This window comes from Microtus pennsylvanicus, chromosome 2 (genome assembly GCF_037038515.1).
Source record: "Microtus pennsylvanicus isolate mMicPen1 chromosome 2, mMicPen1.hap1, whole genome shotgun sequence".
Taxonomy (NCBI): Eukaryota; Metazoa; Chordata; class Mammalia; order Rodentia; family Cricetidae; genus Microtus; species Microtus pennsylvanicus.
The window spans coordinates 133449006-133472817 of NC_134580.1; the positions used below are offsets into that span (position 1 = coordinate 133449006).

Here is a 23812-nt window from a genome sequence, read left to right on the forward strand (position 1 = left end):
CCCTCTCCTAGTGGTTGGTTCTCTCTCTCTCTCTCTCTCTCTCTCTCTCTCTCTCTCTCTCTCTCTCTCTCTCTCTCTCTCACACACACACACACACACACACACACACACACACACACACACACACACACAAACAAACACACACGTTCTTTCTTTCTCTCATCCTCACTTAATGAACCTCTTTTCTGGGATTTAAAGGAGATCCCCCTTCTCTTTAAGGTCCTGCCATGCCTGTCTCTCCCATCATGCACCAGTTCTCTCTTAAAGTTTAACCTCTCACCTCAAGGCCCCATCATGCTCTGCGCCCCTCTAGCCTAACTTGATGCATTTTCTGAAGAGAACCATTCATCAGCTTTCCTTCCAGCACCCGCAGCTACTGCTTCTCAACTTCTTTGTCACACTGAACGAGCCGACACCCTTAGTTTGGAAGCCTGGCTGCAGGGTTCCCTTGGTTGCTACTAAAAGTCTCTGCCCGGGTTTTGCGACGCCAACCTTAAACCCACCAGACTCTGGGCATGCCACATTCCCCTGGAGAGTCCCAAGACCAGCTAGACTAAGGCCCCCTGCCTGGCACTCACCTGTGTGCATTGCAGGGCACTGACCAGAGCAGGACTCGGGGTTCCTTTCCTGGCATCAATCACCATCAGCAGCCCCTTGGCTGCACTGTCCAGCCTGTGGGTGGAAGACAGAAATCAGGTTCTGCAAGGCAGCCTAAGCTCAGGAGGACCTGATGGGAAGGTGAGGGAAACAGGCTGGCAGGAGTCACCACTCTGCAATACCACTGCCTCCTCCAGGAAGCACCGTGATTCCTCCTGCAGAATCCACAGCCTCCCCTTCACCTTCCAGCCCCCAGGTTCATCACTGTGGTCACTGTGTGCCTGCATCACCACCCTTTGAGGTCGGGGATGTGACTCAGAGGTTGTGCATGAGCCTAACCTCCTGCCTATTTCTTTGTGTAGGCAGGACCCCCCAGTTTGTTCAGGGTTTACCAGCCCCCACCTGTTGCTTCTGATCTGGAGAGACCACACTAGTGACCCAACTTCCCCAGCCAATCACTGGGCTAGGTGGCGTCACATGACCTATCTTTTCCCAATGAGGTGAGAAAGGCTAACTGAATGGCTTCAGAAAAATCTGTTTTCTCCTTTGAGAAATTCTTCGAAGGAGGGAGGAAGGTATTGGGAAGGAACTGAGGGAGGTAACCAGTCGAGTGAGACAGAGCTATAAGGAAATTCCCTATTTTGTATAATTGCTATAACTCATACAGTGTTGCAGAGAAATGAAGAATTCTGGCCTCAAGGCAGACACCCAGAGGCTGCTCTGAACTTGAATGTACGCCTCGTGCACCCAGAATGCCCCCTGCTCTTATCACCAGAGTGGGCAGGAGAGATGGTAACTGCTTCTCAGGTCCCAGGCTGGCCTAATTACAGGTGTAGGTCAAACAGGAGTCTTCCCCCAGACCTAGCCAGGGTCCTCAGACTTTGAGCAGCGGGGGTGGGGGGTGGACTTGGTAAACGAGGTCCTGGAGGCTGGTGGGCTGTAAGTGCCCTCAGCCAGTCTGCTGGCCAAGGGGTCTGAAAGATGCCCCCGGCTGTCTTCGAACCTTACACCACCAGCTCACGAACATGGCCCTCGTGGCCCCACGTTGTTTTGTGTCCCTCTCACTTGGCAAGACTGTATGAGAACTGATGGGTTCCCGAGGTGGGAAACTGACTCAGAGCAGTCGAGCAGTAGACTATGAGAGGAGCTGACACCACCTACTTCCCTCGTCCCAGTTGCTTGTGGCCCTACCCAAGCTCCTCGGTCATTTGAGGGCGCAGGGTGCATCAAAGAGGGGGAAGGTCATTCCCACAAGGTCACAGAGCAAAGTGGGTGAGGAGATGTTTCAGGGTTCTGTCTACCACAGGGCTGTTTCTCAGAGTCAGTGGTCATTTTCCACCTGCCGAAAATCTGGTGTCCAGTGGCCTGTAGGGGGGCAGGTGACCTGCAGCGGACAGGGGGCTCTGGGGAGGGCGTGGCAAAGAAGGTTCCAAGGAATTTCATGGCTCCCTAACCTCTGCCCAGATGCTGAACCTCCAGCTGCCTGGGGTTCTACACTACAGGGTAGGGTAATGTCACCTTTGCATGTCCTGGTGGGAGCCTGTGGCTCAGAAGCCATGAAGTCTGAACCATGGACTGAGAGGGTCGGAGTGGGAGAGAAGGGGACTGGAGATCAGCCCAGGCCATGCGTCACTTGTGCTTAGTCTGTGTGTGTGTGTGTTTGTGTGTGTGTGTGTATGTATGTATGTGTGTGTATGTGTGTGCGTGTGTGTGTGTATGTATGTGTGTGTATGTATGTGTGTGTATGTGTGTATGTATGTGTATGTATGTGTGTGTATGTATGTGTGTGTATGTGTGTGTGTATGTGTGTGTATGTATGTGTGTGTATGTATGTGTGTATGTATGTGTGTGTATGTATGTGTGTATGTATGTGTGTGTGTATGTGTGTGTGTATGTGTGTGTATGTATGTGTGTGTATGTATGTGTGTGTATGTGTGTATGTATGTGTGTGTATGTGTGTGTGTATGTGTGTGTGTATGTGTATGTATGTCTGTGTGTATGTGTATGCGCGTGCGCATGCGCAGGTGCTTGCATGTAGGGGTGCCAAGGCCAGAGGACAATGTCGGGTGTCCTCAGAGGCTCTACCTTTTTCACTGAAACAGGCTCTCTCATTGGCTGGAACATGCCAGTTAGGCTAGGCTAGGCTGGCCTATCTCTGTATCTACAAATGTGCCCCATCGCGCGTGCCCTTTTGTATGTGGGTTCTGGAGTTACAGCTCAGGTGACCTTGCTTACAAGGCAATGGCCCCAACCCTGGCTCTTTATTCCCTCATTCAGCCACTCACGCATTCATTTTCCCTGTCTTTTATTTACCCGACAGCATTTATATCTCCGATGCTGCCTTCCCCGGAGAAGCCTTCCCTGGCTTCCCCGCTGAAGTCTCCGATCCAGCCACAGCCGTGTCTCTGGTAGCCTTACAGGAATGCAGACTCTCAGGCCTGCCGCATGTGTAGTGCTGGGGACAAGCCGAGTGATCGGCGCCAACAGCTCACCTAGCCAATCTACGACTCCGGTACACTCCCAGGTCAGAGCTGTGGGTTCCTGCTGCGTGTCTGTGGAGGGTTCCACGCACCTCTCCTCTCCCCCACCGGCCTGAGATGGCCCTGGCGGAAGGGACAGAGCCCATCTGCCACCCAGCACCTAGCCTGTGAACACGCGGTGGATGGAAGGACCTGGGGCCTCTCCAGAGAGGTGACGGTATGGTAGTGTCCCCTTACCTAGGAACACCGCACAAGTAGGACAGCAACGCTGTGACCTCCAAGGCGGTACACCATGGCGCCTCCCAGGCCTCCTCCGTGGTTGACACCAGAAGTAGAGGCCGCCCCAGCCGGTCCCTACCACCTGAAGGAGAGAAGACACATGAGCAATGACAATTCTGGGGGACCCTCCATGGGAGCTGCCTCTGTGACTCTCCAGGTCTTTGCCTACACTGATCTTTCTGCCTGGACTGTTCTTTCTTCTCTTCCTTCTGTGACCCCCAAACTCCTATTCATCCTCCAAAGGCCCAGCTTCAAAGTCACTTCCTGAGAATAATCTCCCCAAACTCTTCTTCAGCACAGAGTCGGCTCACTATCCTTGGGCTGTCTCTGTATAATGCATGTACCCCATTATAGTGCATGCACCCCAGGAAACAAGCTGATGCAGTGAGCTCTGAGGTCATGCAGACTGGTTCACATCCTGACTTGCTGTGTGCCCCTGGGTAAGTCTGTGCATCTCTGAGCTTTAACTTTAATCTATCTGATGAGACAAATTCAGTCCAAGTAGATGAGGTTTCTTTGGGGATTAGGGGAGCCAGCTCCTGAACGTGTCCAGCACTCAGCCAGGAGTAGAGAGTGCATCTGTGGTACATGGGCACCATCTCTGTCACCATCTCACTCAGACCACAACAGGCTGAGCTTGTGGACTCTTCTTCACAGGCTGATTCCTCTTCTAGAAACGGGGGCTGTGTGTCTCACTGTCCCCCCGGGACTCAAGGCCCAGGACGTCAGCCTAGCTGGCAGGACCTTCCTTCATCCAGCTCTGTTTGTCTGGTGTGCCCCACCCATCCCTAGCTATGGAAAGCCTCTCTGGCCCCTGGTCTGGCCAAGGCACCACTTCCATATCCCCAGCCCGGGTCCTGCAGGAAGCTGCCCCGACAACTCCACTGCCTCCTGGGATTGACTCAGGACAGCATCAGAGCATGGATGCCTGAGGAGTTGGCCAGCACATGGAGGTTAGAACAACGCAACCCAAACTCTGTAAGTCTGGGAACTTGCAGAGAGGAGACGGGTCCAGCAGCCCAGCTTGCCTCCTCTCCCTGGCTCCCAAGTGGTACAGATGGAGTCAGTCCCCCGGGAACAACTTGGAGTAGCAAGAGGGTCAGACGCTGGGTGTCCTGGGACACAGTAACCATGTGACCAGAGCCTGGTTCTGCCTGCCTGACCACCAAATGCTGCCTGGGTCAGGAACAGGGCAACAGACAGCACCCCACACAGAAGGCATCCTTGTCCGCATGATTTGCTTCTCACTGGACCAAGGAGCTCTCTGTGCTCCAAACACAGCCCTTGCCTGGTGGGCGGAACCAAAATACCATCTCTAGCCCCAGAAAACCTTTCTTCTATGGGCATGCTGGGTGACCAATGTCACATGGAAATAGGAACGGCAGGTAGGAGTAAGGAGGTTCCGATAGCCACTGAAAAATTCAATAAAGCTTCAACAGACGACCAGGACACCAGCAGGTGGCTCCTCTGGGATCTGCAGGGAGATGGGGCCAGGGAAATCAGGAGTCTCAAGGTGGCAGGAGAGTTGGTTCCCAAAGGCACAGGGTCCTTCATGCTCCTGGCCTTAACATGTACTGTTCCCTGTTTCTGAAATGCTGTTCCCAATGTTTACATAGCTAACTACCAAGCTTCCCTGGCCTCTCCTGCTGGAAGCCTGGGCCAGGAGCATTCATTATCCACTTTCCCAGTTCCTAGACATTTTATTTATGTAGGATTGAAGTTTCTCTAATACTAGAACGAAAGTCGTCTGGGTGCAGGGGCCACAGAGGCTCATCTCACATCACAGTGCTGAGTCCAGGGCTCGGGAAACAGTGATGGAATAGCTACGAAGCGGAAATAAAACTCCTGAGGCATGGAAGCTGTGAATACCTGGTCCAAAGCCCATTGGTGGCAGAGCCCTTGGTCATTCACCAGAGGCCAGAAGAACTATTAAGAGAGGCTCATAAATGCTTCCTTCCTTGAAGAACTGCCCTTAGCCGGGCTAGCATATTGGCTCGTCCTGCATCCCATTTCAGGATCAGTCTGCAGCTAATTATTGACAGACTCGGGATCAATCTGCAGTTAACGACTGACAGACTCAGTTAATGATTGACACACCCAGAGTCAGCCTGCAGTTAATGTCTAGTGTACCCTGATGTTAATTCTGACCCCTTGCCTTAGGCGGACAACTGGTATAACCCACACTTCAGAGCCTCCCCAGGGTCTGGCATCACCTTGCTTGTCCCTTTCTCTGCCTGCATTACTTTGTTCCGTCCCATTCTCATGGGGGCCTTCCGAAGAATCTTTGTCTCAAACTCAGCTTCTAGGGAGTCTGACCCACACCTTGGCTTCTTCGCTGAAGTCTGGAGAAATGGGTGGATGGATGTTTGGGTGGATGGACAAGTGGAGAGATAGGTGGATGGACCTAGAAATGGCTTTCCTCTAATCCATGCCTTTCGTTGGAAACTTTCAGCCTCCTGGGCCTTCCCCCTCTTCACCCACCAGCATCTGAGAAGGCTCTGCCCCTTCCACTCCCCCCTGAACCCCAGAACCTGGCAGGCAGACTATCCCGGAGTGGAGAAGCTTGTCTCCCAGAGTTCCAATCCTGGGCTCAGGCCTGCGACACTCCTCCAGGCTACGTCCTCCTCCTAAGGGACCTGAAGAATCTTTCTGGAAGCCAGGCAGCTCCCCAGACAGTGGGGTTGAGCCAGATGTTCTGGGGAGAGCTGTTCCATCTGGGGAAGAAGAACAACAAAGCAGGGGCTGTCATACAGGAGACGTGCTTTCCGAGGGACAGTATTTGTCTTCCACCCGAACAATAATTCAGTTTTTAGCATGACCTGTTCTCTGCCAGATAATGCTAAATTCCTTCCTTCTGGTATGTCTTTGAACCCTCAGAGCAAACAACTCTGTGATGTAAAAGATGCCCCACCCCTTAGCAGAGGAGACTAGAACTCAGAGAGGTTAAGTTTCTGGCCAGCATCACACAGCATGAGGTAAAGCTGGAACATGAACCCAAACAGACCAATGAATGGACTTGCTCAGCTCTATTTAACCCCTTGAGACTGGGACAGTTTTGTGGCCCCTGCCCCTCACAGCAAGAGCCTCCTGCACCAGTTAAGCCTGGCTCTTGCCCTGCTGAGTTTGAGCTCTTACCTTTCCCCGGGGCCTTGGTGCTGCAAGGCTGCAGAGAGTCGAGGGGGCTCAGGGCTTTCTCAGGGGGCAATGGGGGTGCCCTCTGCGCTTTCAAGAAAGGGAACTGAAGCCCAGGAACTGGGGACCCATGGGCGGAGGTGTTCCTACTGAGAAAGGCCTCAGGCTTGGATGCTCCGCCGTGTCCTGGTGTGGTCTCCTCTGTCTTTGTTTCGGAAGCTAGAGCTGCAGGGGCAGCTGAGGACAGGAGGGGAGAGAATATTTGCCTTGGCCCAGGCCTGAGCTGGACCATGGCTGCTGTCATCCCCAAAGGCCCTCGCATCTTAGAGGATGTTGGCTCTTCTTCAGTGTCTTCTAACAGATCAGAGGTACAGTCCGGTGGCTTCTCCGGGACACCAATGTGGGGCTGCTGGGGCTGTCTCTCTGCAGTGTGGGCAGATGGTTTGTGCCTGGCCTTTCTTCTTGAGCCCCCGCTGCAGGGCTTCTCTCCCGAGCCTGCTGGCTTTGCACATGTCAGTCTTCCCAAGGGAGGTCCCTCATCATGTCCTGGGAGAGGTAGGACCCTCCCAAGCACAGGCACCCCCTTAGTTTTGGATGTCTCCTCCTGTAGTCCTTGAGTGTCCACACTGAGTGTCACTACCTCCCTGTCTAAAGACCCCCTTCTACACTGTTGGGGAAAGCCCAGGAGAGCCACATATTCCCCCTCCAGGCCCTGGTTGACCTCGCTGTCCATCTGGAAGGACATCTGCCCTGGCCTTGCTGGGTCCACCTTGATGAGCCCAGGATACTTGTCCCTAGACAACTTCCCTTTATCCTTAGCCCAGCTCTGTACCACAGACGCCTCACTGCCCAAGGTGCTGGCCTGGTCTGGCTCCTGGGGGCTGCTCAAATGGAGTGGACAGGAATCCCCATCTGAGGAAGGGACATTCATTACTGGGGGTCTGTCATCTAAAAACTCTGGGCTGGTAATCCTGGTCCAAGGCACAGGTGTGATCCCATTTTCTGAAGCCACAAGACAGTTGTGTAAGGGACGTCCCTCAAAGTCACTGTTGATGGCTTCCAGCCATTCTCGGGTGAAAATTAGAGAGTAGGAGGTCTCAGGAATAGGCTTCTTGTCCACCTCTCGGAGGTCTGAGGAGAGGCACTTGAGTGTCATGTGGACAGACTGCTCCTCCCAGGACTCCACTTGGAGGTAGAAGTCACCCTGGCGCAGCAGGAGCGGGTTGAGTGGCGCCAGGTGGACCACGACCTCATCCCTCAGACACAGCGGCCAGCCCTCATGCAGGAAGAGGCAATGGGTGTAGAGGGCCTGCCGAGAGAAGGGGGGCATCAGAGAGACAGGCTCCAGGGCACCTAGGTTTTGGTCAGTTTCCTTCCCTCTCCCACATGGACCTCAAATAGCCAGGGAATAGACAAAGACAAGATAGATGCCTAGAACCAGGCACCGGAGAGAGACCGTTGCTGTCAGGGTACAGTGGGGTCACCTGCCCCTACCCTTGGCATTGGCCTTGAAGATGCTTGCTAGTTTTTTGGCCTGAAGGGAAGGCCCGTGCTCCAGGTACATTAATCAGCAAGTATTTTCCATGGCAACCCTGCCTGCCTCATGACCCTCTTCTCCCCGTTTACCCACAACTTCTCCCAACCCAGCTGGAGTCTTAGCCCCTCCCGCACCCCCCACACCTTTAAAGTCAGGAAGGCATAGATCGGAGGTCTAAATGGGTTGTTTGTACACATAACTGAACTTCTCTGAGATTTGATTTCTTTATCTGCAAATTGGAGTTAAGTAAAATGCCGCAATATTCCTGGACTGGCATGAGATAGATTGAGTATGGATGCAAAAAAAGCCAACACAACGCTTAGAGAGTGTTCAGAGAACATGAATTCACTCCCTTCTGAAAAAGTGTGTGGGGATGTGTATGCATAACAGGGCAGTGCCCATGTGGAGGTCAGAGAAAAATTCATTGTCCTGGATTCTCTCCTTCCATCTTTACGTGGGTTCCAGACATCGAATCCGAGACACCAGGCTGGTGTGGCAACTGAGTTATCTCCCCAGCCCCAAGTTAAAATGGCACAGAAACAGTTTTGAATGAGAAGTCAGGAGACTTGACGCCGCCACTGTCCTGCCGGCTGACCTTACAAAGGCCACCACCATTTCTACGTTCTGCCATTGTAGTCTCTGTCTTACCCATGGGAGTTGGGGTGGTGACGCTGAGCCTCAATGAGGTAACATGGACCCCCCCATGTTCCCAGTGACTGAGTCTTGATGTGAAACAGAGAGCCTGACCTCAAAGGACTTACGTGAGTCCCTCTTTGCTCCTGTCTATTCTGAGGTGACATGAATTTATCCATGACAGCCAAATCAAATGTGCCTATATTTAAAAATAAAAGTTGCGACTTTGCCGCGGAGAAAGGAGGGGACAAAACAAGTGGTTTTGACTTTTTTTTTCTTTTAAGACAGGGTCTCGTGTAGCCCATGTTGGCTTAGGTCTCACCACATAGCTGAACATGACCTTGAATGTACGATCCTCCTGCTTCTACCTGCAGAGTGCTGACAACACAGGGAAGCATCATCGTGCCATTTACATAAACGGATTCAAACCCAGGGCTTGCATATGCTAGGCCAGTACTCTACCAACTGCGCGGTGTCCAGCCCTGCAAATGTGCTTTGAACAGACGAACAAAGGGACAGTTTGTGGCTTGTCAGGGAGAGGAAAAGGAAGGTGGGGAGGAGGATTGTCATAAAATGTGGTCAGGAGGTTATGGCGAGGCCACCAGCAAAGGCTTCTGGGAGATACTGCGTTCCACTATTCCCTTCAGGAGCAGTTGCCATGGAGGTTTTCCCTCCAGGTGCTGTGGGTCCTAAGATTGGCTGTGTGGCTCTTGATGCTGGGTGGCAGCGGACTCAGGGAAACTAATAGCTTAAGGGCATTGGTAAAGCTCTGAGGGAGGGAGGAGAGCAGAGGGAATCGGAACTTTGATTCCTTGGTGATCTCCTCACTATTTTCCTAGAACAGTCTCCTTTGGGAGCGAGTGTGTGTGTGTGTGTGTGTGTGTGTGTGTGTGTGTGTGTGTGGTGGTGGTGGTGGTGGTGGTGCGTGAATCTTAAAACCCAATTTCTCTGGTCAGCATTGATTGGTCCAGTCATTGACACGTGACCACAGTCTAGCCAATCAAGATCCTTCCTAGAGCTTGTTGTGGCTGCTGGCACACAGGGACAAGTAGGAAGCAGAATGTGTCTTCCCATGAATTGATGGGGTAAACTCCTTGCCTGAGTAGGGACTAAGTTGTTTTCTTCTATTGCCTAAAACACTTGTCTCGAAGGCTGGAGAGATGGCTCAGAGGAGAGGAGCACTTCCTGCTCTCCCAGAGGTCCTGAGTTCAGTTCCCACCATGATAGCTCTCAAAAACATCTATAATGAGATCTGATGCCCTTTCCTGGCATGGAGGCATACATGCAGACAGACCAGTGTATACATAATGAATAAATAAATCTTTAAAAAACAAAACAAACGAAACAAAACCACTTGTCTCTCCACCCAGGAGCTGCCATTCCCCTCTGGGTGAGCAGTAGCTCTTAGGAACCCTCCCCTTAGCCACCATATTCCTTGCTGGGGAGACACATCTTGCTCACCTCCCTCCCTCCTCAATTCCAGCCCTCTGGGCTTCTGGGAGAGCTTGCTATGGCAGCCACATGATGTCCCCAACTTACGCAGGCTGCCTCTCTCACTTGCTCACACAGGCGCTTGGCAGGGATGAGGAAATCCAGGAGGAAGCTCAGCCCATCTCCCCCGAAATCAGAGTCCAGTAGCCGGAACACCTGACCCAGAACAGTAGGGGCGGTGGCTTCAAACGGCGGGTAGAGCCCAGCCAGGGCCTGCTGGATGGCCATGTCGAGGGCCGAAGCATCCTGCTGGGGACAACGGGGAGGAAGAGCGGTTACAGAAGCAGTGAGAGAGAAGGAGCAGTGACCACTCCTGTGCCCTTCAGGACCCCTGTGAGTGCGACCTTGCTGACTCCACTGGCCGGGGACAGTCCCTCGCTTCACTTAGCCTAACTCAAGAACTCAAGCCCGTACCTTCCTGCCTCTGCCCAGTGACAGCCCCACAGCCCAACCAGCAGTATGCCCCTGAAGCTGCCTTCTTGATTCCCCCACCCCCAGGAGCCCTCAGCCATGCCACACTCAATGGTCTCTCCCTTTCTAGCTCACCCACCTGTGACTCCTCCCCTGCCTAGTTCTATCACCAATTCCATGCAACCACCTTCTCTGCCTCCCCAATCTCTGGTCTTCTATACTCTAGTCTTCCTCAACATCCCTCAAGGGCTCCCCCTGGCTTCAGGACGTATCTAATGATGTGCTTGACGCCAGCCTGCCTCAACCCCGCTGTCTCTGTCTGTGCCTCCAACATGGCATGGGAGTCTCACCGCCAGCCTTTGCCAGTCTTGTCCCTTCTTCCAGAACACCTATCTGCCTCGTTCTCTCTCACCTCACCTGGCAACTCCTTCTTTTTTTTCAACCTCAAGACTCAGGCCAGCTCTTGCCTGTTCTGGAAGGTACTCTATGACTTCACACCTGCCTCCATCCAGTCAAGTGTCCTCTCCTCTTGTGCCTTATCAGAGAAGTTCCCACACTGACTTCTGGCCCCCGAAGGGTGAGTGGGGCAGAAAGGACCGGCCCCAAAGGTGCCTGCATTCAAATCTCCACAGTCTGTGAACACAGGCAGAGGGGACTGAAGGCAATAAAACAAACTCTGAGGCAGGGGAGAAGCTATGTCTCACACTCAACCAGATTCCAAAGCCAGGGATGCGAGACAGAGGCCCCATCCTTCCTGTCTGTAGTTCATTCAGAGCAGGCCACCTCCATGTTGGCAGAATAAGTGAAGGCATGAAAGAATTCTTGCCTACAGCTGAACTCTGAAGGACAGTGGCTTGGGTCAGATGCTGCTGAGCTGTGGGGTGGGAATGGGAGGTCACTCCCAAGAGCTGGAGGAGGGATCCTTTGTGTGGCAGAACAGGGAGGGGTTTACTGCTGGTCTCCCTAGTGTCCCCAGCCTCACCCCCCCCGCCAACCCGTTTCCATTGACATAGTCTGAATGAGAATGGTCCCACAGGCTCATATGTTTGAATACTTAGTCCCCAGTTGGTGGAACTCTTTGAGAAGGATTAGGAGGTGTGGCCTTGTTGGAGGAGGTGTATCACTGGGGATGGTATTTGAGGTTTCAACAGTTAAAGCCACTCCCAGTTAGCACTCTCTGCCTTGTGCCTGTAGATAAGACACAAACTCTCAGCTACTATTCCAGCATTACTGCCTGTAGCCTCGCTCCCCGCCATGATGGTGTATACTCTAATCCTCCCGAACTGTAAGTCTCAAAGAAACCCTTTCTCCTATACGTTGCCTTCATCGTGATGTCTTTATAGCACTATAAAAGTGGCTAAGACACCCACCAACCTGGAGACAGGGAGAGAAAGAGATCACAAATGCCATCCCAGGACATAAACACAGTAAGTCTGCTGGGCCTGCATCCCTTTATGCATGTGCCCCACTGCACCCTGCCCAGGCTGGGACACCAGCAAACCTGGCTTCTGCCTCCTTGTGTGGCCTTGACTAGGGACCTGCTCTCTCTCTGGGCCCCATCCCTAGCTGTGCTGTTTGCTTTGTTTCTGGAAATGTCATTACTCGTGATATTCAGCATCTGTACTATGAAAACTGTTGGTTTTGTTTTATCATATACACCCACTCAGCAGAAAGGTACTGTCTTGGGGTTATTATTGCTGTGAAGAGACACCATGATCATGGCAACTCTTTTTTTTAATGATTTTTAAAAATTTTTTAAAATTTAATTTTACATTCCAACCACAGCTCTCCCTCCCACCCCTCCTCCTGCTCCCCTCACTTCCCCCACAACCCACTCCCATCCATTCCTCCCAAAGGGTAAGTGCTCCCATGGGGAGTCAACAAATCCTGGCTCATTAAGTTGAGGGAGAACCAAGCCCCTCCTCCCTGCATTAAGGCTGAGCATGGCATCCCACAATAAGAAATGGGCTCCTACAAGCTAACTCAGCACCAGGGAAAGATCCTGGTCCCACTATCAGGGGCTCCTCAGACAGACCAAGCTGCACAACTGTCTCCCACATGCAGAGGGTCTAGCTCAGTCCCTTGGAGGCTCCACAATTGTCAGTCTAGAGTTCATGAGTTTCCATGAGCTTGGTTCAGCTGTCTCTATAGATTTCCCTCCCATGATCTTGACCTCCCTTGCTCATATATTCCCTCCTCCGACTCCTTGACTGGATTGCCAAAGCTCAGCCTGGTGCTTGGTTGTGAATCTCTGCATCTGCTTCCATCAGTTACTGGCTGAAGGTTCTAGGATGACAACTAGATTGTATTCACCAATCTGATTACAGGGGAAGGCCAGTTCAGGCACCCTCTTCACTATTGCTAGAACTCTTAGTTGGGGTCATCTTTGTGGATTCCTGGAATTTCCCTAGCACCAGGCTTCTCCCTAACCCTATAAAGTCTCTCTCTGTCAAGATATCTTTTCATTGCTTTCTCAGCCTGTCCCTCCCCCACCTTGACCATCCTGTGTCCCCAAGGCAACTCTTATAAAGGAAAATATTTTATTTATTTATTTATTTTGGTTTTTTGAGACAGGGTTTCTCTGTAGCTTTGGAGCCTGTCCTGGAAAATATTTAATTGGGGCTGACTTACAGTTTAGAGGTTTAGTCTATTATCATCATGGCAGGACATAGTAGTTATATAGGCAGACGTGGTATTGGAGAAGGAGCAGAGGGGTCTACGTCTTGATCCAGAAACAGCAGGAAGAGACTGCCATGCTGGGTGTGGCTTGAGTATATATGAGACCTCAAAGTCCTCCTCCACAGTGACACACTTCCTCCAACCAGGCCATATGTGCTTCAGACAAGGCCACACCTCCTAATAGTGCCACTCCCTATGGGCCAAGCATTCAAACACATGAGTCTCTGGGGGCCATACCTATTCAAACCACCAAAGGTACATAATTGTGTTCCTATCTTAAAAGTAAGTGGGGAGAGAGAGAGACAGAGAGACAGAGAGACAGAAAGGGAGAGAGCAGGAGAGATCCTAAACTCATGGTCTCCTGCTCAATGTGACATACAATGATACTACTGCTAAGCCTGGGCACTCCATCTTCCTGGTAAAGAGTCAGAGCCAACCTTGCCCAGGGTCTTAGGGAGAAAGAGACAGAGTGTGAATCCAGTCCAGACCCAAGGCAACAAAGACAGCTCACTCTCCCATCCCCCTCCTCATGCTGTCCCCCGCCTCTGACTTCCCGCTTAGTCTGGGATCCACTCCTTTCAGAGTGGTCTATCCTGGATTCTGGTTGTGCCTAAAGAAACCACAAGAAGGAAGGCAAGGCTTGCCCGCTGAGCCAGCCCTGGCTTACACAGGCTGCCGGCGTTTGCCACATACTTTAGCCATCTTCAGAGGTGGCTGGACAGTGGGAAATTGCGACAAGTGGACAGGCTACACTCTTGACTCACTTCCTACCAGAGACTCAGAACTGTCCAAGAATTCAGGAAGAACATGGTAGAAAGGCCCCAGAGGCTTCGAGAAGGAATGTTGGCCCCTTGCCATCACAAATGAGCTGAGCAGCCCAGCCCTGGACCACAGGAGTCCAAGTGCTGCTGCCAGACTCGAAGTGATTGCTGTGAAACTTGATAGACACGCTTCCATTCCTTCCCCGTATGGCAGCCATGACTCCTCACAGGAGCCAGTCTCAGATGGGTGCCGAAAAGGAAGGAGGCAGGACCAGCTCCCTTTGCAACAGGGGCCAGGGAAAGAGCCCAGTACACCAGTCAGGGGAAAACATATGAAACGGAGCCCAGTTTCCTTTTTGAAGAGCTGGGTTGGAACCCAGGGTCTGTGCATGCGAGGTGAGGTGTAGCCCCTGACCTTCCCCGCTGAGCCATGCTTCCAGCCTTTGGTCTTTTGCGACAGGTTCTCACCAGAAGCTAAGGCTAACCTCAAACTTATTATGCAGCCCAGGCTGGCCTCCAATTCCTACCTCTGCCTCAGAAGCACAGGGACTACAGGTATGCATGCTGCTATGGGCTGTACGCTTCTACCTGAGGCTCTTTGCAGTGAACTTTCATCATCCTATAGGTGAATTTTGTCAAGAAAAATCGGCAAGCACACTGCACAGATGAATGCATTTTTACCTATGCACCAATCCTTGCAGCCATTACCCAGCTCAGTATACAAGAGTTCTGTCACCCCACAAAGTTGTCTCTCTCCTAGCCAACTGCCTCCCTTCTAAAACTGGGCTTCTATTACAATGTACAATGTTTTTAAAGAAAATTTTCCATACAGTATGGCCCACAGAATGTGAGCAGGTCCAGACAAAGCCCAAGCAGGCATTAAGCAAAGTTGCCCTGAGGGCAGCAAGGGGCAGGGGCCTCACATGGCAGCCTTTTAATTTTCTTCTGAGCTTGCTACATTTTCCAAACATTCTGGAAACAGCGAGTGTAGCTTTTATAACCAGGGGGAAAACATCAAAGTGTGATCGTGTGCTTTCAAGGCTGGCTCCTTTTTCAAATGGTCTCTCCAGATGTCGTTAGCTGGGCCTTCTGAGATGTGGGCTGGGCTGCCTCGAAGGTCCAGATCTTTCCACTGACTTCGCAGGGCCAAGATTCTAGTCTCAGTTGGCTGGGCTGCTTCCCCCTCCTCCTGGGCAGACAGAGGAGTAGGAAGGGCTGGTGTGGGCAGGGTCCTAGAGCCACCTGCAGCTTCCCTTCCTCTTGTCTGTGGGAAGGCAGAGCTGAGGCTTGGGGGTGGGGAGCACTCACCTACTGTCTACAGGCCTGGGTTCACCACAGATGAAGAAGGAAAAGGCTAAGAAAGGTGAGACACTGAGTATGCCAGGTGACTTTGGCCACAGTTTCCCCACCTGTCAAAGGGAGGCACAGGAGCGCTGGTACCTCCTCAGAGACTTTTCTTGGTGCAATTGACTATGCGCTTAAGGCAGAAACTCAGAACTGCTAGAAAGGCAGAGAACCAGTGTCTGCTGTGTGCTCAGGCACACACCGGCATCTACATCACACCTGCTCCCCAAGGCTCAGACCATCATGAAAGATGAGGCAGAAAGATTTTAAGAGTCATGGGTCTGAGATGACCAGCTGGCTTTAGAGTCTCAGCCTAGACAAGTTCCAGAGCATCCTCAGAACTGCTGGGGAGGATGGAATCTCCTGGACAGGACAGGGTATCGGCACTCATGAACTCCCAGCAGCCGTGGTCACCCGCACAAGACCCGCACAAGATCAAGCCTGCCACATTGCAGCACGGAGCAGGAAAGGCCCATGAGCCTTCCCTCCCCCTGCTGAAGGGGAGCTATTGACAGGTGGTGGCTTTGACAAGGGGCAGAGTCCATTCCCTTGAGGAGGTAGCCCCTGGGAGAGTGACCAATCTCCAGTGGACGGCCCCACACCCGTGAGTATACAGGCAGCACAAATTGGACTCCATGGGTTATTAGAAGAAAATCAACATAGGATACAGAGTTGGGAGGGAGTGGGACATGGAGGATGGGCCTGGAAAGAGTTGAGGAGAAAGTGAAGGTGATCTCATATATATATATATATATATATGATCAAAATATATTATATACTTTCATGAAATTCTCAAAGAATTAATAAAAGTGTTTTGGATTTTGGTTTGGTTTTTTCTTTTTATTTTATTTATTTATTTATTTTAATGCACTGGGCATATCTATTCTATGGCTGTTCTAGATTTCTCCATGTAACTTTGTTCCAGAAGGTGTGGAGTAAGGGTGTGGTTTCTAAGTAGTCTAATGGTCAGGTGCTGGGAAGTTTCAAAGGCCAGGCCCTGTCCCATGTCCTGATACTGCCCGGGAGAGTCTAATGAGAGGGTTTGCTGGTGACACAGACACAGAAGCAGGTGAATGAGAGGAGGAACACCCACAGACCCTCACTGAAGACCCCTGACCACCCACCTCAGAGGAACAATGGGCCTGGGACACTGAGTGAAGTGTCCCTGAGGCCCCGCCTTGCCTGATCTACTGAGAATTCAGCCAGTCCCAGTGTTTTGAAGGTTGGCCAAGGCAAACACAGCTGTGGGCCAGCTGCTGCCCAGCAGGTGTCAGGCGCAACCTCCAGTTCCTGGGACTCGCCTCTTGAACTTGTCTAGGCTGAGGTCCCAAAGTCAGCTTTGTGGCTGCCCGGAAAGTTCCTGCTTACATCCAACTCAAATTGCTTGCGCTTTTTGTCTGTGTGTGGGTGGATGGAGGCTGGAGTGAGACTCGGGCTCTTTCTTTATAAACAAACTTTCAAAACTGGAAGAACAGCCCAGATACAGTGAACCAGGACAGGAGTGGGTGTCAAAAGAGCTACATTCAGCTCCAGCTCAGTCATGTGGCATCCAGGAAATTGTTTCTGCTTCTCTGAGCTCTCCCTAGTCTTATGTGTGTCCCTGTCTCTCTCTTGTGCCTCTGTCCTGGGGCACAACTTCTCACTAAGTCATAAGATAACACAGTTGGTCCCTAGGACTGTCTCTGAGTTGCCCAGAGCAAGCCTTCAGGGTGTAGCCTATGCTAAATCCATTCCATGCGAGATTTGTGTGGTCGTTCTGACAATTCCGTGGGTGGGGCATCATATCCCCATTTTACAAGTTAATGCTGTCCTAGTCAGTGAACAGGAGCATCTCCTGAGGCTGCCTGTAGACTGTACACAGAGCTCCAGCTGTGGCCCCCAACAGCATCAGGTGACTCCTTATTGCTTCAGCAGCTGGTCATCCTAGTGCATAGGGCTTCTCTTCTACCTTCCCTGCTTCCTAAACAAACCTTCCCCCATCAGGGCTTCCCTTCATTCAAATGCCCCATGTGCAAGGTTTTTTGTCATGTTCATGCACCTGGATTTGTTATTCACTTAATATTTATTCTTCATTATTTAATGTTTGATTTTTCTTCCCATCCATTTTCAGAGTAAACCTTATTTATTGTCCTGTGTTTGTGGCATTGAAATCATTCCATAAAAACTTCCTCTAACTGCCGCCTCATTTAGCCTATGGCATCCCCTTCTGAGCACCTGCTGTCTCTGCTTGCCCTATATCCTCTCTGCTCACACTGCATCCTCTCTGCTCAAACTGCATCCTCTCTGCTCCCATTCCATCCTCTCTGCTCACACTGTATCCTCTCTGCTCACACTGTATCCTCTCTGCTCACACTGCATCCTCTCTGCTCAAACTGCATCCTCTCTGCTCCCATTCCATCCTCTCTGCTCACACTGTATCCTCTCTGCTCACACTGTATCCTCTCTGCTCACACTGCATCCTCTCTGCTCACACTGCATCCTCTCTGCTCACACTGCATCCTCTCTGCTCACACTGTATCCTCTCTGCTCACACTGCATCCTCTCTGCTCAAACTGCATCCTCTCTGCTCCCATTCCATCCTCTCTGCTCACACTGTATCCTCTCTGCTCACACTGCATCCTCTCTGCTCACACTGCATCCTCTCTGCTCACACTGCATCCTCTCTGCTCACACTGCATCCTCTCTGCTCACATTTTACTCTCTCTGCTCACACTGCATCCTCTCTGCTCACACTGCATCCTCTCTGCTCACACTGCATCCTCTCTGCTCACACTGCATCCTCTCTGCTCACACTGCATCCTCTCTGCTCACACTGTATCCTCTCTGCTCACACTGTATCCTCTCTGCTCACACTGTATCCTCTCTGCTCACACTGCATCTTCTCTGCTCACACTGTATCCTCTCTGCTCACACTGTATCCCCTCTGTTCACACTGCACCCTCTCTGCTCACACTGCACCCTCTCTGCTCACACTGTATCCTCTCTGCTCACACTGCATCCTCTCTGCTCACACTGCATCCTCTCTGCTCACACTGCATCCTCTCTGCTCACACTGTATCCTCTCTGCTCACACTGCATCCTCTCTGCTCACACTGCATCCTCTCTGCTCACACTGCATCCTCTCTGCTCACACTGTATCCTCTCTGCTCACACTGCACCCTCTCTGCTCACACTGCACCCTCTCTGCTCCCATTCCATCCTCTCTGCTCACACTGTATCCTCTCTGCTCACACTGCACCCTCTCTGCTCACACTGCATCTTCTCTGCTCACACTGCACCCTCTCTGCTCACACTGTATCCTCTCTGCTCACACTGTATCCTCTCTGCTCACACTGCATCCTCTCTGCTCAAACTGCATCCTCTCTGCTCAAACTGCATCCTCTCTGCTCACACTGCATCCTCTCTGCTCACACTGCATCCTCTCTGCTCACACTGCATCCTCTCTGCTCACATTTTACTCTCTCTGCTCACACTGCATCCACTCTGCTCACACTGCATCCTCTCTGCTCACACTGCATCCTCTCTGCTCACACTGCATCCTCTCTGCTCACACTGCATCCTCTCTGCTCACACTGCATCCTCTCTGCTCACACTGTATCCTCTCTGCTCACACTGTATCCTCTCTGCTCACACTGTATCCTCTCTGCTCACACTGTATCCTCTCTGCTCACACTGCATCTTCTCTGCTCACACTGTATCCTCTCTGCTCACACTGTATCCTCTCTGTTCACACTGCATCCTCTCTGCTCACACTGCACCCTCTCTGCTCACACTGTATCCTCTCTGCTCACACTGCATCCTCTCTGCTCACACTGTATCCTCTCTGCTCACATTGTACCCTCTCTGTTCACACTGCATCCTCTCTGCTCACACTGCATCCTCTCTGCTCACACTGCATCCTCTCTGCTCACACTGCATCCTCTCTGCTCACACTGCACCCTCTCTGCTCACACTGTATCCTCTCTGCTCACACTGCATCTTCTCTGCTCACACTGCATCCTCTCTGCTCCCATTCCATCCTCTCTGCTCACACTGTATCCTCTCTGCTCACACTGCATCCTCTCTGCTCACACTGTATCCTCTCTGCTCACACTGCATCCTCTCTGCTCACACTGCACCCTCTCTGTTCACACTGCATCCTCTCTGCTCACACTGCATCCTCTCTGTTCACACTGCATCCTCTCTGCTCACACTGCATCCTCTCTGTTCACACTGCATCCTCTCTGCTCACACTGCATCCTCTCTGCTCACACTGCATCCTCTCTGCTCACGTTTTACTCTCTCTGCTCACACTGTACTGCTCCTACCCCAACTCTTGCAGGAGGGGCATCTCTTCTCTGGTTTCCATGGTACTTGTGCTTCCAGCCAAAAAATACAGACTCCACTTGGGCTCACCTACTTCCTCTGTAAGTATGAGAAGGAGCTGCAGGTTGAAGGCCAGCCCAGGCAACTTAGTGAGATCTTGTCTCAAAACAAAATAACTAAAATGAGAGTTGGAGATGCGGCTCAGTGGTAGAGCAATTTCTTAGCATGCATGAAGCCCCAGGTTCAATCACTTTCAAAAAATCATAGCATTAAATCTCCTCCAGGGCCAGCAAAAATGGCTCAGCAAGTAAAGGCACTTGCTACCAAGCCTGGTACTGAGTTTGATCACCAGAACCCACACTGTAGGAGAGAACCCACTCCTGCCAGTTGTCTTCTTTCCTCCACACGCCTGCTACGGCACAGTACTTCCACATGCATACAGATACACACACAAAATAAATAAATAAAGATGTAATACTTTAAAAAGCCATTTCCTACAGGGACTTGAACGCAGCTCAGACAGTAAAGTGCTTGCTGAATGAGCACTCAGTAACGACCTGAGTCATGTGAGGTGGTGTGGGCCTGTCATCTAGAGACAGTATCTCTCTGGAGATCCATGGAGTTAGCCTTGCCAAAGCAGATTCAGTGAGAGACACCATCTCAAAGGGGGAGGGGCAGAGAGTGGCAAAGACATCCAGCATTGACTTCTGCCTCCATATGTATGTGCACACTTTTGCACTCACCTGAACACACACGTATATACACATGAACATATACATGCACATTGCACACACACACACTCATTTCCTTCCATTCTCTCCCCCTCCTGGTGACACTGAGGAAAAATTCCTAGGCTGGGCTCGGTCATCCTTACTCCTAGCAAGACAGAGCAGCCCTGGATGGGGGCGCTCCTCAGCCAGCCCCCTACAGCCAAAACCCACTAACCTGCCTTATGGAGAACTCTAGTGACTTTCTTTATGGGGTAACAGATACTGACTGATCACAGTCAGGATATAAAACCTCACACCCAAATATATTTATTTAAATAGGAAGTTCATTTCTTTTTTGTTGTTGGTGTTGTTTTTTTTTTTTTGTGTGTGTGTGTGTGTGTGTGTTTCAAGACAGGGTTTCTCTGTAGCTTTGGAGCCTCTCCTGAAACTAGCTCTTGTAGACCATGCTGGCCTTGAACAGAGATCCACCTGCCTCTGCTTCCCAAGTGCTGGGATTAAACGCATGCGTCAAGAAGTTCATTTCTTAAATCACCGCACAAATAAATCCATCTTGTTCTCTTATAGTATGTTCTCTAGTAAATTGTATTGGGGGTGTGGGGTAGATAGCCCTGAACGGCTTTGCTATAAGATTCCCTGGAAAGCCATTCTTCAAACTGTCCCTCCAAAAAAGACACTTGAGATGGGTGTCACGGTGAAGGCTTGCTAGAGTAGCGTGGCACGCTTTGATGAGAGGGGGCAGCTTGTGAGAGACTGTACCCTGGTAGTGATGTTTGCGTGGAGGTTTATAGGGCAAAGAGGAATTTCCCAGGAGAGACAGCTCATGTAAAGGCCCTGGGGCTGGAGGGAATGGGAATCCTAAGGGGTTCTGAAAAAAAGGCCAGAGTGCTCAGGGCACGATGTTAAGATCGGAGAAGTGGGTGGGTGATGGCATTGACTATTTAAAGAGAGATCCCAGCACCCACATAACAACCTGACTGTGGTCTCACACATCCTTTAACTCCAGCACTGACAGACAAGGGAGGATCCCTGGGCCTTGATGCCTTCCAGCTTAACCAATAAAATGCAAGATCCAGGTTCAGGGAGCGACCCGACTCTATGAAACAGGTGGAGAGGGATAGAGGAGGACCCCTCGAGGTGCTCCGTAGGCACCCATACACATACAGGTGATGCATCATGCACACCTCCCATGTATACACATACATCACACCACATCACAAGATACACACAAAGACAGAGGAAAGCGTGCCCATCAGAAAACGCTTCTCAGTCATCCTCAGGACCACCCAAGGCCTGACCCTTGACCTGAGAGTCCGAGGTTCATTGAGGGGGTTAAAATTAAAAATGAATTAAGGATTCCATCAAAACCAGACTTCCCACAAATAGATAGTTGTAGCACTAAGGTGGCTGTGTGGAGTTAGAAGTCTGGCTGACCTGCTTTGTACTTCCTGGAAGGATGACCTTGTCAGCCACCTAGGCTCCTGGGGCTTTGGACTTCCATCTGTGCAGTGAGAGGCCACAGTCAACAGTTAGAGCTGGTGGGAGTGGTATGTCGGTGTTCGTCCCCCCAGTCATAGATTGCCCAGCACAGGGTCTTCTGAGAGGCTGACAACCATCAGTCCAGGATGGAGTTTAAACTGCTCCAAGAGCAGACCGTGCACAGGCTCCTGGTGTCTGAACTCGGGAGCCCGGCTTCGCACTGTCTGTGTGCACGGTGTTGGTTCCTATTTCAGCATGAATAGGCAGGTACGCAGGCATCTGTATCCAGTGTGGGAAAAGGGATCTGTGCACGCATTCACGCTGCGAACACACCTCTCTATAGAATTCTGGGTGTAGACCTGCACAGGAAGGGAAACCCACCCAAGCCAGGACGGTGAATCCAGGGTTGAGCATCCTGGCCTGTCTCCCAGCTCCGTTCTAAATCCCTTGAGATTTGCGAAATTGTTCCTATGAATCCTGCCCAACCCCGAGTCTGTCTGGAACTGAACTAGGCGTCTCTGGAACAAACTTCATTTTGATTCCTTCTTCCCAGACACAGGCACAAAAGGCACACACAACTCTCCCTGAGGTCCCCTTCCTAGGGTGCAGGTCCAGGAAACCCAGGCACAGAGGTTCTGTGCCCCGTCCCCTCTCCCCCCCCCACCCCCGGCCTTCTCCCCAACTGCCTCAACACCTCATGAACACGGGAGCACCCCATGGTCTAACATGTACATGTTTAACTTGCCAAACGCAGGCGTCTGAACTCTAGCAAGCGCACCCAAGATTTGGTGAGCAATTCCCTCCCATCCGCTCTGCTGCCCTCAAGGTCCGCCCTTTCCCAGAACTTCTGTGCGGTGCTGGGAAGGGACCTCGGTTCCCACCTCATTCCAACCCCCCTACAGGACACAACGCTGTCAATCAGTATAAAGTTTGAAGTGCTAAAAACACCCCAAGTTTTCCGTATGGCCCAAGGTCCAGAATTCCAGTTAAGATTTGCATTTTGGTTTGGAGCAAGATAAAAGAGTGCATCCCTGCAGAGAGGCCCAGACAGGACGCGGCCCAGGGGTGTCTCTGAGTCCCTCTCTTGTCCTAACCCTGCTGGGGCTGCGCAGTTAAGCACCGAACCAGACCAGGAACTTGAGGGTCACTGAGTGCACCCACACCCACCCAGGGCTGTGCCGGGAGAAAACCCAGCTGAGTGCGGTGGTCCAGGCCCAGGAGGGCGTTACCATGGTGATGCTCCTCGGGTCCCCGCGTCGGTCGGCAGTTTCTGTCCCGCAGCGCAGCTCTGGCTCTCCTAGCCCCGGAGCTAGTGCGGCGGGTGGACGGGGGACTCCCAACCCGGCCTCATCCCGAGGGGCAGCCTACCCGGGACAGGGAAGAGGGAGAGGAGACCCAGACTGAGGAGGCGAGAGACGGAATGGGGGGAGGAAGGCGGGCCACCCGCGGGGGGCGGGGCGGTGGCGGGACAGCGGCCCTTTGTGCGACGCCTTGCCCTGAGCCCGCCCTGCAGCCGGCACGGGTGATGGGAGCCCAGCGTTCCGCCCACCTCGTAACCCCTGCTGGGGCCACCAGAGCTTTCTGGAGGGTGTTTGCCTCAGCCGGGTTCTCCCGTCAGAGTCTCTATCCAAGACTGCGAAGTCAGAGCTGGTTTCTTGTCCCTATCTGCAAGTCATTTTGTTACCTGAGCCTCAGTTTTCTCACCTGTAAAATGGGGAGGTGGTGGAGGCGACGCTGGTGAGGATAGCATCCCCTCCTGGAATTGGGGAGCAGTGGTCAACATCGGTCCTGATGGCACAATCCCAGGCTTAGAGTATGGCTAACACACCCAGCCTTCAAGAACTTGAAGCCCCCATGACAGAGACCGGATTGCTGTGAGTTCTGCTCAGAACACCCCAGACACCCAGCCTGCTGGTGCCTTGACCTAGGATTCCCAGTCTCTGGAACCGAATATGA

General features: G+C 51.9%; 1 protein-coding gene across 2 annotated transcripts in view; it reads right to left on the reverse strand.

Moving 5' to 3' along the window:
- The window catches only part of Kiaa1755 (KIAA1755 ortholog), a 38354-nt gene extending 15053 nt beyond the window's left edge, over nucleotides 1-23301 (reverse strand). Inside the window, exons 1-6 of one of the 2 annotated variants that reach the window (XM_075962860.1) lie at nucleotides 23086-23301; nucleotides 10198-10395; nucleotides 6492-7797; nucleotides 5888-6070; nucleotides 3315-3438; nucleotides 579-672 (exon numbers count right to left, since the gene is read on the reverse strand). In XM_075962860.1, the coding sequence (XP_075818975.1) occupies nucleotides 579-672; nucleotides 3315-3438; nucleotides 5888-6070; nucleotides 6492-7797; nucleotides 10198-10395; nucleotides 23086-23088 (1908 nt within the window). In that variant the 5' untranslated portion in view covers nucleotides 23089-23301. Of the gene's footprint in view, nucleotides 1-578; nucleotides 673-3314; nucleotides 3439-5887; nucleotides 6071-6491; nucleotides 7798-10197; nucleotides 10399-23085 lie in introns of both variants that reach the window. The other variant, XM_075962861.1, reaches the window with a different exon arrangement.
- Between the last annotated feature and the right edge of the window lie 511 nt (nucleotides 23302-23812).